This window comes from Balaenoptera ricei, chromosome 2 (genome assembly GCF_028023285.1).
Source record: "Balaenoptera ricei isolate mBalRic1 chromosome 2, mBalRic1.hap2, whole genome shotgun sequence".
In the NCBI taxonomy this organism is placed as follows: Eukaryota; Metazoa; Chordata; class Mammalia; order Artiodactyla; family Balaenopteridae; genus Balaenoptera; species Balaenoptera ricei.
Genome location: NC_082640.1, coordinates 8911387 through 8931077, shown reverse-complemented (window position 1 = coordinate 8931077; position 19691 = coordinate 8911387). Strand labels below are relative to the sequence as shown.

General features: G+C 43.1%; 1 protein-coding gene across 1 annotated transcript; it reads right to left on the bottom strand.

The window, feature by feature from the left end:
- Positions 1-1163: 1163 nt before the first annotated feature.
- On the bottom strand, positions 1164-18724 carry PHYH (phytanoyl-CoA 2-hydroxylase). The gene is made up of 9 exons (XM_059910627.1): positions 18614-18724; positions 14971-15029; positions 13836-13946; positions 13029-13197; positions 9741-9822; positions 8161-8342; positions 5385-5534; positions 3361-3492; positions 1164-1480 (listed from the first exon to the last, which is right to left on the bottom strand). The coding sequence occupies exons 1-9, from the start codon at positions 18686-18688 to the stop codon at positions 1427-1429; spliced, it is 1014 nt and encodes a 337-aa protein (XP_059766610.1). The 5' UTR covers positions 18689-18724; the 3' UTR covers positions 1164-1426.
- Between the last annotated feature and the right edge of the window lie 967 nt (positions 18725-19691).

Below are 19691 nucleotides of genomic sequence, written 5' to 3'. Positions count from 1 at the left end.
TCCCAATTGACTAGTTGGAGTTCACTCAAAAATGTACGGGGGGGAGAGGGGGTTCCCTGGTGGCGCAGTGGTTAAGAATCCACCTGCCAGTGCAGGGGACACGGGTTTGAGCCCTGGTCCAGGAAGAGCCCACATGCTGCAGAGCAACTAAGCCTGTGCACCACAACTACTAAGCCTGTGCCCTAGAGCCTGTGAGCCACAACTACTGAGCCCACATGCCACAACTACTGAAGCCCATGAGCCTAGAGTCTGTGCTCGGCAACTAGAGAAAACCCACGCACAGCCATAAATAAATAAATAAATAAATAAGCACAAGGGAAGTGACAAATTCTGCTCTCTGGTTTTCCTGCTAAAGTCTATTTTTTCACATTTATTTTAAATTCAAAATTAGTTTGAAAAGTTTATTGCAGAACAGTGCCCCATACATGCTGTTTACGCTGGCTTTCCCTATGTACATTTTATTTCCAATTATTCCATAATCCTTAGACCCTGTCAGGGATTCTCATGTCTTCCCCAGTATCTAGCTAGAGCTGAGCTTAAACTGGGTGTTCTTACAGAGAAACTGACAAAAACGGTGAAGCTAGATTTAGGAAAACGTGCATAGCAGAATGACAAAAAAGGGGACTCTTTCTTTCTTATTAAAGCTTTAACTAGAATTTTTAAGAATAAGGACTGTGGCTCCTTGCTGCCCTCCGCTGGTGTAGAAATGCAGTGCTCTATTAAATTCCCCCAGTCCACACCACTTGAAATCCAAATCAAAAGTATCTAACCATTTTCCAGGACCTTGAAAGAGGTTAGATTTCATTCGAAAATGCTGAAGGTTTTCAGCTGCCCTGCCCAATATGAATTGGCAGAGAAAGTTACCCTGGTCTTCTTGCTTTAGAGAAAAAGACTTGGAAAGATCCAGTCTTTAAGGAGGGTGGTTGGGCTGGAGAGGCCATGGAAGGAAATCCTGTGTCAGAACATGAGTTTCCACCCATATTTTTACTCCCTGATGCCCTTCTTAGGCCCTCCACTAACTGTGCCTCTAATATTCATTGTTCCAGATTTGAAAAGAAATCTCTCACAACACAAAATTGGGAGGTGGTGGGCTTTGCGTTTCAGAACATTAATCCCTGCTTGGGTAAAGAGCTAATTGAGTGAAAGAAACTGATCGAACAGACTTCAATTATGCATCACCTTTATTAGTTGCAACCCCAAGTTTTCCTTAAAACAGTAATATTTCACTTTTACTGATCTTATATCCTTTAAAGCCACCCCACCGTGCTGCAGAATTACCCGTATGCAATTAAGTACCAGATCTGTGCACTTTGATTTTGTTAACAAGTGGATAGAAAAGATTACATCATCTCATTGAGAAAAGGTTTTCCTCCAAGACCTTGTTCTGTCCTGGTTTTCTTGAAAAGAGTTTGAGCAAAGGGCTGTTTCAAAGGTTGATTCTTTCTCCTTTCACGACGCGTGCTCGAAATCTCCAAACGTCCTGGAAATAATACCAAACACAATGAGTTTATGGGACACTTTGATTTACCTATTCACCATAAGACAAAGTAGATTACTAGCATCTACAAGTGGTTAAATACAAAAAAAAAAAGAAAAATAAAACCGTCCACCATAGTCATAACAGTTAGTAAATAAACCACATTCTGAGACTCCAATTAATGTACCTGCCAACATCTAAAATCATGTTTTGTAAGCCAAGACAGTGAGCCCCCACACTGTCAGTCTTGTTTTATTTGGCACTCGTGTTGATTACAGGTGTTGGAACTGGCTCTTAAGTCTGGTCACAATACAAACAGTTTAGTACCCAAGCTCCTGCTTTCCTTGGTGATGTTTGCCTGCCCCATTCTGAGTCATCTACCCCTGATTAGATCATTATCATGAAAATGATGTCCTGGGCTACTGGTTTGGTTTTTTTCTTCTTTGTTCCTAATAAAACAATTCAGACTTTCTTGTTTATTTTTGAGCAAACAGCAAGGTATCCTGGGAAGAACGATTTTGGAACTGGACCTGACTCTGAAATCTCCGTCACTTATGTAATTGAGGCCAATCTTTTGAACTCTTCATTTTCTCATTAAGAGCTTGGAGCTATAATGACTGCTCTACTGGGTTTTGGTGAAGAAAAGAAGAAAAGGGATATGAACGTGCTTTTGTACCTGACAAAGAACTCTATAGCAGAAGTTAGTATTGTTCTTTTAAGTAAAGCCAATAAACTATAGCTGAGAGAATAACGAAAAATAAATACAGGAACTGATTCATTTAGTACAACTGTGACAGACCTCAAACATAATATATACATTTTTTTCCTGCCTTGAAATTCAGGGTGTTGGATGGAAGTTCCAGTTGGCAAAATATGTTGCCTTTGTAGGACATTTAAGTACTGGACAAAGGGAGAAGGACAAGACTTCCAGGATGTGCAAATGTGAGACCAGAGCATTTTCAGATATGGGATACATTCATAGATTCTAAAGAGAAAAGGGGTTAAGGGTGGAGGAAGATTTGTGCGCTGGGAAGTTGTTTCAGAAGATGGTACCCTGCCTTTGGTGAGCAAGGCTCTTCAGAGTACCAGAGGGCCCTGAGTTATCATTACACTCAGCCTATTTGGGGGTCATGTCGCCCCCAGAATAGATGCACTTAATTATCTAATGCACATTTAACAAGTAGGGTCAGCTTCTCGGTTCAGATGCTAAAATGTACATAATCTACGATGCAAATAAGTTTATTTATTTGCCTTGACTGATAACTTGTAATCGATCAGCAGCAGCATGGAATGTTCACCAGTTAAAAACAAATCTACAGATGAGGTGTATTAATTAGGAAAGCATATGAAATGCTGTCTTACGCCCGCTAAGACAAGCATCAGTGATCTCTCATCTCTGCTACATGCAGGCTTTCATTAAACTCCGGATGCAAACTGACCCAAACAAACACTTGCTTGAGAATTGCTTTCTGGGAGTCTTACTGGAATTCCAAATGCATATACTCTCTTCTTTCCAAACAAAGGAGGCCTATGATTGACAGCCCAAACCTTTAAAATGTGTGCGTTCAGAAGGTAGCCTTGTCCTGCATTTCCTCTCCTCTGAATTTGTTATCTACCTCCTCTCCTACCTGTCCGTTCTGCAACACGATGGCCTGCGTACCACAGGACAGCCCAGAGACTTAGAGAATTCAGGCCTCCCACACTGGGGAAGCAAGTAGTACAAACAAACTCCACGGTCATTCTTAGGTCTCAGCAATGTTTCCGAAACGAGCTCTAAACCCAAGCATTTTATACTTTCAAATTAAATCAGGTATGAGAATTATTAAGCATCTGAAGAAAAGGAAAAACCAAGATCTTTACCTTGTCATTTCATACAAACATACCTTCAGGCTGACGTCTTTCACTCCATGGATCTTACTGGCTATCTCTAAAACTTCCTCTCCAATGTTTTCTTGACTGGTACCCTTCACATCGATGTAGTGGCAGTTGGCATCTGCAAAATGGCAGGAAATTGCCTGTGCAAAGTGAATCGATTCATGTTACAAAAAAACCCCAAAAACAAACAAACAAAAAACACCCCGTTAACACCAGCAGCCAAGCAAGGAGGCTTCTTTTAGAAAGTCAGTTCTGTCACTGAGCATTTGATTTCTAGATTGAATGCTGTTCCCATGTGTCCTAAATCAGTCTCTTGATGGCTCAGCTGCTTTTTTTTCCACCCAGCTAAAGGCTAATGGAGAAATTACAAGACGTTTTTCACTAGCTGTGTTATTTATTTTCCAAAGGTATATACGGGGCAGGGAACAGAATTATGTAAGTAAGAAGTCTTTAACTTTTTAGCATTTGATTTTTCTAATGAGTGGATACTGCCAAGTCCTACAAAGGAATGTATTGCAGGGTTTCTCATCACCTCAGTTACAGAAGTTACTCAGTTCAGTTTGTAATGAGTTGGTATTTCAATGGCCACAGTTATGGGGTGAAAAAACTGAAAAGACCTTGTAAAGAAAATAATAGGCAGACACCCCTCTTGAATCAAAAGGATGTTTAAAGCTTGATCACATTCACATACAATACCCATCTTGTTTCCTTTTGAAGGTAAGATGGAAGTTCCTTGGTTCTCCCCATTCTCGAAGGAGTTATAAACAGATGTAACTTGCAAGGCGGTAGTTAAAACTCACCTTCCTTGTCACAGGTTAGTTATATTAGGGTGACTGCACCCATCAGAAGAGCTTCCTACTTTGCCCCAAATATCAAATTTCTAGGCAGTTGAGTCACAAGCTTTATTTCCCATGGAAGCCCTAGTGCCATACCAAGCCATATTGGAGCCTGAGGCAAAAGGGAAAAAATGTACAGTCCTACCTGTACCCTTTTATGTATTTTTTAATGGTTAATATTTCCCCAAACATTAAAGCAGTTAAAAAATATTGAAAAATTACGAAGTCGGTATAGTAAAACACATTATTTCCAGCGTAGTGCCTGTACCCCTTTGCACAATTCTGAGGGTCATGGTAGTGGAGGGTCTGACCTCGTCTTTAAAATTTTGGCATTGTGCTCACCATGGATTTTTTGGCATTCATTTCGATTTTTTAAACTACTACATTAAAATATTATGTAGTTGGACTGCTGAGGTTTTGGGGTACCCCTGAGGGGGGTGCCTTCTTGCCTCATGCTCGTCCCGGTCCTGTTGAGCCTGGTGGATATTCGAATGAATGGAAGATGAAATCTGACAACTAACCCTCAGCCTCAGGGAGACAAAAGGGATTGTTGTGACAGACTGGAAAACTTCACTCAGCCCCAAAGAAGCCCCGAATATTTAGTATAAACAGCCACATCATAAGATCAGGGAAATGTGAGCCCATAGTATCGTCAGATCTGCGGAATCTTAGAGAGGCAAGAAATCTGGGAATTTATGAGAAATTATGTCAATTTTTAATGTAAGCACTGAAATCATGAAATTGAAAACACTGAGGCTAAGGGGTGAAAAACAGGGCCATATCTGATTTCCGGGTGGCCAATTCAGACCTTCCTTTCCAATCAATAATATTTTCCCCAGGAGCAATAATATTACAAACGTTCCTCTTATATGAGCTGTACACATTCCAGATGTTCTTATTTGGTATGTCTGCCTTTGCTTTTGCCTCTGAAACCATAGGCTAGCAGCTTCCAAGGAAGTAAGCTCTCGCTCTGAAGCAATTCCATGAATGTTCAGTAGGCTGGGATCCTGAGGTCACCTGGCTCCTTACTGCTGTGAGCAAGAAAGCATGAGGGAGGCAAATATATTTCCTGCTAAATAAACCGGACTAAAGGGCAGTTTAGTTAAAAGTCACAAATCCTTTAACTTTGACTATATCGCGGCACTTTTGTTCCTAAGCCGTTCGTCTTCAGAAAGAGCCGTGATGTGAACGCATACCTTCCGGAATCCTTGACTTTTGTTGCGACCAGATCCGTGGATGAGCAAAGGATGAAAGAAAACAGTGTCTCCTTTCTCCATCAGGAGGTGCACCCGGTCATTATTTTTGTCGTAGTCCTGGATGCCGTGGAACATGATGTTAACCCCTCCCTAAAACACGAGGGAAGCCAAGTCCAGATGTGAGGAAGCCACTAATTAAAACCCTTATCAATGACTCATCAGGAAAAAACAAAGCTTCTCTAAGTTCTTCCAAGAGAAACAGATAAATAAATTAGATTAAAAAAAAAAAAACCTTACATATACCAAAGCTTCTCAGATGACTGGTTTTAGAAAGCCACATGTTGATGTTAAAATCATGGACTTTTTAGACCAGATGAAAAATTTGGAATTTCCACCTACCCTTCATTACTGAATTATAAATGAAGATCTAGATCAGCTTTGCATTTTGTGGTAATGCAGGAGACCACCTTTCCAGGTTAACCCATAATCATTCTTTCCCACCTGGAACTTGGCATAAATCATTCTTCTGTTACTCAGGAGCATCTCTGAGAAGCTAACTATTCTCCCAAACTAGGGAAGAGAAAATACTCAGTTTTTCTGGGCTGAAAAACCACTCATGTCACATGCAAAGTAAAGAAAGAATAGTAAATTATAACATTATGGGGACTTCCCTGGTGGCGCAGTGGTTAAGAATCCGCCTGCCAATGCAGGGGACACGGGTTTGAGCCCTGGTCCGGGAAGATCCCACATGCCGCAGAGCAACTAAGCCCGTGTGCCACAACTACTGAGCCTGCGCTCTAGAGCCCGCGAGCCACAACTCCTGAAGCCCGCGAGCCACAACTACTGAAGCCCGCGTACCTAGAGCCCGTGCTCCGCAACAAGAGAAGCCACCGCAATGAGAAGCCCGCGCACCGCAATGAAGAGTAGCCCCCGCTCACCGGAACTAGAGAAAGCCCGCGTGCAGTAACGAAGACCCAATGCAGCCAAAAATAAATAAATGAAATAAAGAATAATTTTAAAAAATAATAAAATAAATAAAACATTATGTTTGTTTATAACTATTTTCAAAGTTAGTTACTGTATTAGGTAATGGTTATGTCTTTATGGAAGAAGCTAAAACGAGAAGTGACAAAGTTTGCAAACCTTTATGGGTCTTTGGAGGGTAGCATCCCATTTCCTTTCCTAAGACTATCCCAAATACAAATTCCTTTTGGGGAATGACTACTTTCGTACTGCACTGTATTGGGACTTCGACCCAGTGAGCTTCTCTCGTGCACAGGGTTGATATGTAACCAAGATAAGCTAATCTGACCTCCCACTGTGGCCACTTTGAATCTGAGCAGAGGATCGAAGAGACCAGACATAGTCAGGGTTCACTGCCCATGCCAGGTACCCCACCCAACTGTTCCCACCGAGCAAGGACTCCCTCTTTCATTCCCCATCCCCCAACCCCCAGAGCTGGCCAGCCTTCCCACCGATTCTGCATGCCCCTGCAGCCCTCCAAAACATTCCCTTCGGCTGAAGTCAGTGAAAACCCACTTCTGTTGCTTGCACCAACCTTTCCTAAACCTCAACTTAATCGACGAATTTCAGATTTTATATCAGAATCTAGACTCAAATATTTTCACTTAGCACTAATCCTCAGTGCAAGAATTCTAACTAGGGGCTTCCCTAGTGGCTCAGTGGTTAAGAATCCGCCTGCCGATGCAGGGGACACGGGTTCGATCCCTGGCCTGGGAAGATCCCACGTGCCGCAGAGCACCTAAGCCCGTGCGCCACAACTACTGAGCCTGCGCTCTAGAGCCCGCGAGCCACAACTACTGAGCCTGCGTGCCACAACTACTGAAGCCCACGTACCTAGAGCTCGTGCTCCGCAACAAGAAGACACTGCAGTGAGAAGCCCACACACCGCAACAAAGAGGAGCCCCCGCTCGCCGCAACTAGAGAAAGCCCGTGCGCAGCAACGAAGACTCAATGCAGCCAAAAATGAAATTAATTAATTTTTAAAAGAAAGAAGAATTCTCACTAGTTGGCACAGAAGTCCTGAGAGCCATATTCTTTACATCCCACAGAACCGTGTCCATTCTGTCTGCCTTAACAACAGGTGCTCTTCCCACCTTGATCATCATTATGGGATTTTTGAGACGTTATTGCCTTATACCTAAAACGCTAAGAGTCTCCTCTCTGGTTTCTCTGCCTCTGGACTCTAACACCTGCAGTACATTCTGTGCCAGACCACAAGGTTATCGCTCTTGAAGAACCAATTTGATCTCATCACTCAAAGGCCCCAAAGCATTAAACAGTCCTCCAGTATCATCAGCTGAATCGATAAACCGTGAACAGCCTCGTAACAGGATACTACTTAGTCCTCCCCAGAGCCTCTCTCTGCCGGTCTGTTCAGCTGGAAGGAGATGATCCCACTTCTTTACTGCGAGACCCACCAATCAGGGTGTAAGACTCATGTGGCACTTGGCACACACATCTGGTGTTGCCGTGTTTGTGTCTTACCTCTGCAGTTAGGCTTCATAATCTCAGATCTGTTATAGCATCACCAAAGTTCCCCACTTTGGTTGGCTTTCAAGCACTTGTTGAAAGAACAAAGACAATCATTTTCTCTGACATCCTTGAGTTTTCCCTGATCCTTATTCTAAATCCTAGAACAATGTTTTGCTAAGAAAGGAAATGTCGTCTTATTGGCAAAGCTCCTTATATATACTGATGTGAAATCAAAACAACAAAAGATTCTGATCAAGACTCAGCCGCCAGGCAGACTTACCTCCCACTGGGGATAATCGTGTGTTTTCAGGGGGCCTTTGTGTGTCCCTGGGAGCACGACCAGACAGCCGTTGTTCCGGTCGATGTGCTCCATGGCTGTCCAGGCACAAACGATGCTATTGCTGGGCCTGAAGGGGAAATAGTGCAGATCCTGGTGCAAGGGGTGACGGGATGTCTTCTTGCCTAAAACAGAACCTGCTGTTAAAATAAATAAACTCAAGTCTCAGAATTCTTCTCCTCTGCTTGAAAAACCAGAACAATGACCTATCCCTGCAAAAGCAAACAGATGAAACAATGCTAAAGAAAACCAGCCTCAACAGATAAGCACCAAATTGGAACACTGAATCAGCACAGTGACTCTGTCTTTTTTTTTGGCCATGCCGCGAGGCATGAGGGATCTTAGTTCCCCAACCAGGAATTGAACCCATGCCCCTTGCAGTGGAAGCATGGAATCCTAAGTGCTGGACCACCAGAGAATTCCCATCAGCACAGTAACTCTGGATCCTGTAATTCTTTCTGGTCTTCTGGTAGCCAAGGACTACCTTACACTATTTTCTAGCATGCTGTACATATGTCATCATCTCGACTGTGCTTTATTCCTTCCTAACTCTGGTTTGGGCACAGAGCTTAGTAGTCCCAAAAAAAGGTTGATTAATTAAAGAGAGTGGTCAAATCTGAGGTCCTCTGATAGCCTTCAACGTGGCTGATACAAAAAAATATATTTGTTAATTAACTAACTAACTAAATAAAAGGCCTCTCAGAGGTTTCCCCACCAAACTAGAAGCATTTGGTGTACAATCAATGTGGAGAATCAGAGATACTAGGCCCACATTTACATTTTTCCCAAGCTTTGCCCTCTGAACGTGGTTCCCCCAGGCCACCGGATCTCTCCAGGCAAGACACCCAAGGAGGGAAAGACTTGATGTTAAATTACAGACCTGTCACATAAACCTCTCCCAGCCATCAGGAGGACGACAAAGTAGAAAAGGATCAAGAATCTCTAATGGCCGATTTACTACCGCTGGTACAGCTGAATTTCTCAGTGTGGCCCAAGAGCCATCTGCATTAGCATCTCTGGGTATGGTTAATAAAAATGCAGATTCCTGGGTTCTGTTTTCTGAATCGGTCTCTCTAGGAGGGAGGCCTTAGAAGCTACATTTTAGCAAGCACAGGAAATTTTAAGAATAACTGTGGTATATGATTTATAAGAATAGTTTTAACTTTGGTAGTAATAATAATGTCTTCAGATCAGGAAGGCAAGGTCCACACTCTCATGCATGGGTGAGAGTGGTAACAAGGCTTAGGGATGTTGAATAACAGGAGCCTCTGGGGTGTAGGGACAGTTGTGTTTACTAAACTGCATCTTTCAGAAGCCAGTTGTGTAAAAACCCAGCGATAACCCTATACTTCAATGTTTTTATGATGTAAGCTATCTTAAGACTGAAATAAAAGTACATATATTCATTTACGCAAAGTTTAGCAGTTGTACACATTGCTATTAGTTAGGACATCAACCTTATGTACTTAAACACTTTCTTTGTTGTTGTTGTTGCTTTTCCTTTACAAATCAGAGGTCTTTACCAGAATCTGGAGGTTTGTTTATCAGCATTGTATGCATGGCCATAATATTGGGTCCAGTGAAGCACTCCACATATTTCAGAATCTAAGGGAAAGGGGGAAAAAAGTTCATGGGAAATCAGATACATAGGCAGGTGGCACAAAGTACATCTATCTATACAGGAACTCAGATGGCAATTGTTTAAAACAATCAATCGATATTTCACAACCTTGCAAACCAACCATGGAAAAGTCAGCAACTGGAAATCATTGGAAATTTACAACACTCTGAACTAGACAGGCTTTTTGGAGCCAGCTGGAAACGTGAGTGCTTCTTCTACAAGAGAGACATGAGTTTCTGTGAGACACCAGCTGCAAAGGGCAGGAATGCCCTTCTTTCTACTAAAGCTGTTGGCAGTTGCCCAGTGAGAAGGCAGCTTCCTTTTCCTTCACGGAGACTCTTCGTAAGAAGGGACCACAAAAGGCCCCGACAGGTTTGCAGCTGTCATGAGTAACCCCGAGGGCAGGAGAACAGGGGCCTGGAGGCCACTTCACAATCAGCATGGCCGTTAATTCAACAACTCCTTCCTAAGGTCTCTGAACCAGGCAGAGTGACAGCAAATAGGGACACAACAGTGAACAAGATAAGCGGGTCCCTGCCCCAGAGGAGTTTATATGCTGGTGGGAAAAAAGATGTTAAACACATAATGACACGGGCGATGTGGCTGAGACCCACGCTACGAGGAATAAGCTGCAATGGGAGCAGGTGACAGGGAGGACCACCTCCTGCATCAGACCCACTAGAAAGGGGTAACAAGCAGAAAGGACTCAACATTGCAGGCCTCCTACCTGCCAGGGGCTTTCTATATATTGACACATAAGCTCGGTTAAGCCTCACAATAGTCCCTGAAAGTTAATGCCCCCATTCATTAATAATACTTTGAAATGAATGCCCCACACGAATAAGATGCCTAAGTTTGCAGAGCCAGTTAAATGAAAAAGATGGTATTCAAACTCCCTTTCTGTCTGACTGCAAAAAATGAAGCACATTCTACGGCTTTCTCACTATTTGATCTCTTGTGTATAAGGAATATTGGCAGTTTGAGTACGAAACACTTGAAATGTTACAAAAATCTCAGGAGTCAGGCCTCATGCTTGTTTTTTTAATAAGAAGTTTGTTTTTGTCTTTTTTTTTTTTTAGTATTCACTTAGACTGCTATTTTCTAAACCTTCGTCATTCAAGAGCCATCCTCACCGTTTCTGTCCTGCTTTGCAGAATTTCCCAATATATTTAGCCAATATTCTCCCTAAATTAAATTAACTCACTTCTTTTACTTAGTTTTTTTTCTTTTTTAAAAAATTTATTTATTTATTTTTTGGCTGCGTTGGGTCTTTGTTGCTGTGCGCAGGTTTTCTCTCACTGCGGCAAGCGAGGGCTACTCTTCGTTGCGGTGCGCGGGCTTCTCATTGCGGTGGCTTCTATTGTTGCGGAGCACAGGCTCTAGGCGCGCGGGCTTCAGTAGTTGAGGCTCACGGGCTTAGTTGCTGCGTGGCATGTGGGATCTTCCCGGACCAGGGCTCAAACCCGTGTCCCCTGCATTGGCAGGCGGGTTCTTAACCACTGCGCCACCAGGGAAGCCCCTCTTTTACTTAGTTTTATCCTGATTAATAATATTCTTGAAATCATGGATTTGAGGTGCTGGTTCATTTTTCCAATACATACTAAAATAAATACCCAGCTATTAAAAGAATGCCTACCTCCTAAAAATCATTGCATGAACCACCAGATATGTGGTTCACACGTTACAGAGGTAGGAAATCTGAAAGTCCTGATAGAGCTTAATCTACCACATGTTGCCTGTGATTTCCAGCTTTCTATCCTCGATCCACCCACACAACTTCCATTTCTATAACAGGACTTGAGGTTGGGAAGAACGCATGGCTCAGAGGGGCCACTTCTCCTCCCATCCCCAACCCAAGGGGCCCGACATCCCAGATGGCTCAGCTGTACAGTCTTTCTTCACGAATCAGATTTTTTAACAGCACTTGAGGTTATAGTTTCTAATAAGTACTTTGTGCAAAGTGTCCTTTGAAACCATTCTAAATAAATGGTCATAAACTGTAGTACATTTATGCACTGGAATACTATGCAATAGTTTACAAAGTATAAAGTAGATCCATAGATACTAATATGGAAAGATGTCTCAGATCTACTGCAAGTGGAAAAGCAAAGTGACAACCAGTATATTCCCTGTTACACAAAAGGTGGGGTTATACAGATATGCTTGATTATACCTGAAATAATTCTAGATGAATACATAAAAAAACTGAACAGTGAGTGGTGCTAGGGGTGGGAGAATTCACTTTTCATGTCCTTCTATACTATTTGGATATTTTTATAAATATGAACTACTCTTAAAGAATAATTTTTAAAAAACTAGTTTACATTTATTTGTTTGCTTCTTTTTTTTTTTTTTTTGGCTGCATTGGGTCTTGGTTGCTGGGCACAGGCTTTCTCTAGTTGCGGTGAGCAGGGGCTACTCTTAGTTGCAATGCATGGGCTTCTCATTGCGGTGGCTTCTCTTGTTGCAGAGCACAGGCTCTAGGCGCGCGGGCTTCAGCAGTTGTGGCTCGTGGGCTCTAGAGCGCAGGCTCAGTAGTTGTGGCACACGGGCTTAGTTGCGCCGCGGCATGTGGGATCTTCCTGGACCAGGGCTCAAACCCGTGTCCCCTACATTGGCAGGCGGATTCTTAACCACTGCGCCACCAGGGAGGCCCTAGTTTACATTTAAAAACAGACTCACACCTCTACTGACCAGATCATAAAACAAAAAGAAAAAATAAATGGATATTACAATAAATAGCCTCAGCACTATCACCCCTGTGGAAGTGCCTGTATGAAGTGTGAGAAAGGCTCTCTCTTACCACAGAATTCCTGCTCTTCTTCACCAAAAATAATTAGCAAAAGCAGGATTTCTCAGTCTTGGCACAACTGACATTTTGGGCTGGATAATTCTTTGCTTGTGGGAAGGGGCTATTCTGTGCATTATAGCATCCCTGGGCCCAAGTAGCAGCATCTCTGACCTCTACCCATTAGAAGCCAACAGGACACCATTCCTCCTGCCTGACAAGCAAACATGTCTCCAGACATTGCCAAATGTCCATCTCTGGTTGAGAACCACCACTCTAGGACCCCAGTAGAAAAGGGCTAGCTAGATAAAGTAAAAACTAATAATAATAATAATATATCAGAGGCAGGCATGCAGATGGGCAATTAGCTTAAAGAGAAAGGAACACAAGAAGGCCTTGAACCTCAGGGAGGGTGCAGTATCTGAAGAGTTCCTTATCTTCTTGGAAATCTTGGACCTTGGTAATCACTTTCTCATTTGGCACATACTCTGATTTTGCAATGGTCACATCTCTCATCACCATCAATCCCAGTGGTTTCACCTTCATTCTGCAGATTCTTTCAAACTCATCCCTAGAAAATTCAATTGGTAAATGATGTCATTACCACAGGCTCCAAGCACCTCCCTGGCCTTGTTCTGTGGAAAAACTCGAAGGTTTGGGGGTGGTTTTTCTGCACCAAGTTGGCCTCTAGCCCCAGGTTGAATAGTTCTGATGGGAGGAAGGAGAAAATGGCCAACTCAGAAGTGCCTGCCTCCTAACCGTGAGGCTGAAACTTGCTCCCAGAATTCAAATATTCCTTAGCTTAGCAGACCAGTGGGGAAATATTTGTGATTTGGTTTCAGCTGAATAAAAGAGCAAACACTTCCCTAGCACTACAATAAGCCAGGCCCTGTTTAAAGTATTCTCTCTCTATTTTACCTATTTAGTCCTAAGAACAACTCTAGGACATAAGTACTGTTATTTCCCCTGTTTTGCAGATATGGAAACAGGCATGGAAAGGTTAAGGAATTGCCTCATACATACAGTGTTAAGCGACGGGGTTAAGATTAAAGCCAGCCACCCTGGCTCGAGCCCAGGTTCTAACAAACCACTTCCTAGCAAACCCAATCCCTGAAAAATATCTGTATATACACAAGCTAATCTTACTCATATTCCCATTACACACATATAATACATATTTCTGTTATATAACAAATAGTGTTACTGTACCTAAAATATTGAATATCAGCATCAGACACCAAGTTTTTAATGACAAGAAATCCATTTTCTTCATAAAATTTTCTCTGTTCTAGGCTTAGAACATTATTATCCCGAGTATACCTAAAGCAGAAAAAAATCTCAAATAAGTCCAATTTACAAATCACAACCTAACAATATGTATCAAGAACCTGAGAAATGTATGTACTCTTCCACTAAGCATTTTTATTTCTAAGACTTTAAGGAAATAATCTGAAAAAAATTTTTAAGCTTTAGATCCAAAGCATTAATTACTATCACCAAGAAATGGAGGAATAATTAACTAATCATATTATATCCATTCAATGGGATATGACTCAAGCATTAAAAATAAAGAGCATATAATAGCATGGACAATGCCTAGTAAATTAAAATATGATGACAATGATGTAAAACCAAGACACTACTTGTTTTAAAAAAAGACTACAAAGAAATACAAAAAAAAAATTTAATAGTGATTGCCTTTATGTAATGGTATTATGGATGATGTTTTTTTAATTCCTCCTATTTCTCTGATTTTAAAATTTATTCTGTAATGAATATGTATTTCAGTTGGGAAACTAATATATTTTATGATGGGTTTTTCAGATGGGAAACTGATATATTTTATGTTTTTAATTGTCTAGTTCATGCATTCACAGAAGAAATCAAAGTAACAAAAATCTAAATAAGTGTACAGCACACACACACAAACTCAGATCACCTTGTCCATTACTCTGGTTTGGAACTGTGACCCTATGAGAATATTCCATGGAGATCAATGTTTTCCACTTCAAAGGTGATTTTAAGACAAACCAAAGATGGTAGCTAATACATCAGACTAACCAAACAACAGGCTAATTTAAATGAGATGTACCATGCCTGAATTTTACAAAATAAGATTATGCACTTTCTCACATTTTTCCTCCTTTCTGAACTTTAAAATACATATAGAAAAAGTCAGGGTCTTCAAAATTTTCCATGATCGTTAGAACAGATCCTGGAAATGGAGGATTTGTATAATGAATTCTCATCGGGCAACATGTATTTTATATCCTAGTTACCGCTAGAAAAAAAAAAAACCTTTAAATACATTGTATGGTTAAAAATTAAAATTAGATTTACTCACTGGAATTGTTGAGGGTGGAAACTGCCAGGAGGAACAGTCCCTGAAGTGTGGTGAGCTATCTAGGATGTGAGTTAAGGCAAATAAAGTAAAATTTAGGTGTCAACCTTTTCTAGGAACGGTCTGCCCTGGATTGGTTTTCACAAGGGAAGACGGGCCCTAAATGGTCACCAAGCAAACTGATTACACACGTAAGCTCTGATGCACTGCTGCTTACCTCTTTTCATTTCACAATAGCCTGAGGAGGCAGCTGGGAGCCAGGAGCTTTATTATTCCTGTTGCATAGAGCAGGAACCCTAGGCTAGGAGAGCTCAGTAACTAGTCCAAGGTCACCCAGCAGAAAACAGCTGAGCCAAGGCTTCCACACGGTATTCAGAGTTTATATCTATTCCATTCCCCCTGGCTATTTCTCCTACCAAACTACTGAACGAATAAAAATGGAAAGGCTCTATTCTAGAAATAAGGAGAAACATGTGCTATTCAAAAGAGGAATTTAACTTAGTAGGAGTCTAGTCCAAAATATTAGCAATATTGGCTGGTCATTAGAAAAAAAAAAAAGTCTACCTTTAAAGAAAATGTTTGCCAACCCTGGCTCAAGACTAGGACTGTTGGGACTTGCCTGGTGGCGCAGTGGTTAAGAAACCGCCTGCCAATGCAGGGGACTCGGGTTCGATCCCTGATCTGGGAAGATCCCACATGCCGCGAAGCAACTAAGCCCGTGCGCCACAACTACTGAGCCTGCACTCTAGAGCCCGTGAGCCACAACTGCTGAGCCCCTGTGACACAACTACTGAAGCCCGTGCGTCTACAGCCTGTGCTCTGCAACAAGAGAAACCACCGCAATGAGAAGCCTGCACACCATAATGAAAGAGTAGTCCCCACTCGCCGCAACTAGAGAAAGCCCACGAACAGCAACGAAGACCCAACACAGCCAAAAATAAATAAATAAATAAATAAATTATAAAAGAAAGAAACGAAACTGAGTTATTTGTAGTGAGGTGGATGGCCCTAGAGTCTGTCATACAGAGTGAAATAAGTCAGAAAGAGATAAACAAATATATGCTAACACATATATGGAATCTAAAAAAGAAAATGGTTCTGATGAACATAGGGGCAGGACAGGAATAAAGATGCAGATGTAGAGAATGGACTTGAGGACATGGGGAGGGGGAAGTGCAAGATGGGACGAAGTGAGAGAGTTGCATTGACATATATACACTACCAAATGTAAAATAGATAGTGGGAAGCAGCCGCATAGCACAGGGAGATCAGCTCGGTGCTTTGTGACCACCTAGAGGGGTGGGTTAGGGAGGGTGGGAGAGAGACGCAAGAGGGAGGAGATATGGGGATATATGTATATGTATAGCTGACTCACTTTGCGATACAGCAGAAACTAACACACTATTGTAGAGCAATTATACTCCAATAAAGATGTTAAAAAAAAAAAAAAGACAACCCAAAGAACAGGAGAAAATGTTTGCAATCATATATCTGATAGGGGACGTGTATCTAGAATATAATAAAGAACTATTACAACTCAATAATAAAAAGATAAATAACCCAATTAAAAATTGACAAAGGAGGGACTTCCCTGGAGGTCCAGTGGTCAAGACTCCACGCTCCCAATGCAGACGGCACAGATTCGATCCCTGGTTGGGGGACTAAGATCCCACATGCTGCACACCACAGCCAAAAAAAAAAAAAAAATTAAAAAAAAAAAAAGAAACACTAGTTGCCTTAGATTTAAGATTTGCAGCGATACAGCCTTTCACAGGCCTCTGAATTACCTATGGTTTCTCAAAGGAAAAAAAAAAAGTCTATAAAATAAACAATGACTCCAAGAAAAATATGATCCACATAGTAGAGTATCTTTTTAAATATCTTAAAGAACTTAGAAATTCCTTTTTGTTTTCTATCCAGTAATCACAGATGACTGACTTAGCATCTTGGTTTTTTTCTTCTCATTTTTTTCATTGTTTCTTTAGCTTAAAGAGTTACTTTCAGAATGTCACTTCTCTTAAACATTTTATCCTTTTTGAATGATGTCTTTATATAACTGGGGACAATATAATAGTCAAGGAGATGGGAATTCCCTGGAGGTTCAATGGTTAGGACTCGTCGCTCTCACTGCGTAGGGCCCAGGTTCAATTACTGGTCGGGGAACTAAGATCCCACAAGCCACGTGGTGAGGCCAAAAAAAAACGTCAAGGAGAGAGGCAGGCGCCAGGAGTCAAGAGTTACCAGCTACTGTGTTTTCCCCAAGGGATAGAGTTAACCTCTTTGTCAACTGTTCTCAGCAAAAAGCCAGGACAGTCCCAATATCAGTCCCGAACCGCAACGAAGAGTAGCCCCCGCTGGCAGCAACTAGAGAAAGCCCACGCGCAGCAACGAAGACCCAACGCAGCCAGAAATAAATAAATAAAATAAGTAAATTTATTAACAAAATAAATAAAAATAAAAGTCTTGACAGTCTGGGCCCGGAAACCTGAATCTAGTTCCAGTTATATCTAGTCCCAGTATATTGGTGGTTCTCACAATTAAAATGTATCAGAAACAAGTGCAAACAGATCGCTGGGCCCCATGCCCAGGTATTTTGATACCACAGGTCTGAGATGAGCCCGAGTATCTGCGTTTTTAACAATTACCCAGGTGACGCTGATACTGCTGGTCCGGGGACTGCAGTTTGACAACTACTGCTTCCCTTAATGACCTTGGTCAGGAGTTTTCATCTCTCCTAGCGTCACTGTTTTCTCAACTGTAAAATGAGATTACAGAGTCACCTGGGTTCCCTTCATCGGTTTGTGGATGAGATTTTAAATTGACAACGGTTCTGATTCATCAAGGCTTGGAATTCAGCAGAGAGAGCAATAGTGAAAGTAAAAGAAACAGCCAGTAAGATCGTTTTAGGAAAGATTTCAGGATCCTAAATATAGCAGAACAGGTCACAAGGGAAAAAAATCCCAGGCCCAGTTTTCTGCGGAGCTTCCAAAAGTTCGCGCTGAACGAGAACACTTAATCTGAGCAGACAAAAACAATTCTATAGGTCAACTTGACTTCTGTGTCGCACAGTGACATCTCTCTGGATCCAACGCCCGTAGCGCACACATGCTCCCGGGGATTAACTTCTCAAGGCCTGAGCAGGAGCGGACACGGGGCACCCAGCCCTTCTCCAGGAGACAGTGTAAGCTCCACGGGGCTCCCCTGGAGAAGGAAGAGCTGGGGGGCGGCTCCGCCCTGAGAGGGCTCCGCGGCTCCTCCAGGTAGCTCTGCGCCCCCGTTTACGGTCTCGGTCTCTGGGCAGCCGCGGCCATCAGGCGCGGCCAAGTGCAGGCCCGCTCGGTAACGACTTCCCATCCCCCCCCAAAGCCGGGGAGCAGAGGCCCTGAGGGCCCGGAAGGCTGCAGCGACGCCACTCCAGTCGCTGGGGCCAGCAGTCCCGGGCCTACCGGGCGGGCCGGTCCCCTCTGGGGCCTTGGGGACCACCGGCTCCTGGGGACGCACCTGTCCTCGCCCCCAGGGCCCGGAAGAGACGTGACCATCACGGGGACAGGCGGCACGGAGCAAGGAAGAGCCGGCGCGGCGGCTGTGTGATGCGCCCTGATAGCCACCACCCTTCCAGCTCGAGCCCCGCGCACCCAAAGGATACGACGGCCCCGGCCGAGCGGCCGCCGAGGTGTCGCAGCAAGACGCGCAGGCGGGCGGAGGCGCGATCCTTGTCCATGGCATCGGGCGGGGAGGAACACCCCGTGGCCCGCCCTCGGCCGCACTTAACTCTGCGGTCGACCCCGCCTCCGCGCGGCGGGCGGGGCTTGGCACGGACGCAGCTCAACCCGGGCCGCGGGGCTCGCGGAAGCGCCGCCTCCGGGGAGCGGCCTAGGGCGCTGCGCGCAGCTTCACGTGGCGACCACAGCGCTGGGCCGCTGCCTGCGCCCCTTGCTTCTAGCAGATCGCAGAGGTCATCTTTGTCACACAGAGCAGGAAGCTAGTCCCCACGGGCTCAGTCACTAGGGTAAGATCGCCCAGGAAGAAATCCAGCCAGAACATAACTCATGCTTAATGGCATAGTTTCCACTTATTTTATGCTGTATGACTGATCCTTCCACTAAACTGCTGAAGGAATAAAAATTCAAATGTTCAGCCCTGGAAATAACATGTGCTTTCCAAAAGAGACCTTTAATTTAGTGGGAATCCAGTCCGAAATATTAGAAACAGTTTGGTCATTTTAAAAAAGTGTAGGAAATAAATGATTCTATGAAATGTCTAAACCACGGTCTGGTATAACATTATTTTTTATTTTTCTATTTTTATTTTTTTGGCGGGCCACGCAGCATGCGGGATATTAGTTCCCCGACCAGGGATGGAACCCGTGCCCCATGCAATGGAAGCACGGGGGCCCTAACCACTGGACTGCCAGGGAATTCCCTAATTTTAAATTTAGTAAAGAACTAGAATTTTTTTTTTTTTTCCCCCCAATGGGATGAGTTTGGGGATGAGTGCGTGAAACCATCACCACCATCAAGGACATAAACATCCATTGCCTCTCAGTTTCCTCCCACACTGTTTATCTCATTTGTGTGTGTGTGTGTGTGTGTGTGTGTGTGTATGTGTGTGGTTAGAACACAGCATAAGATCTACCCTCTTAGCAAATGTTAAGTACAGGATGAAGCATTTTTAGCTACAGGCACTATGCTGTATTGCAGATCTCCAGAACTGTTTTATCTTGC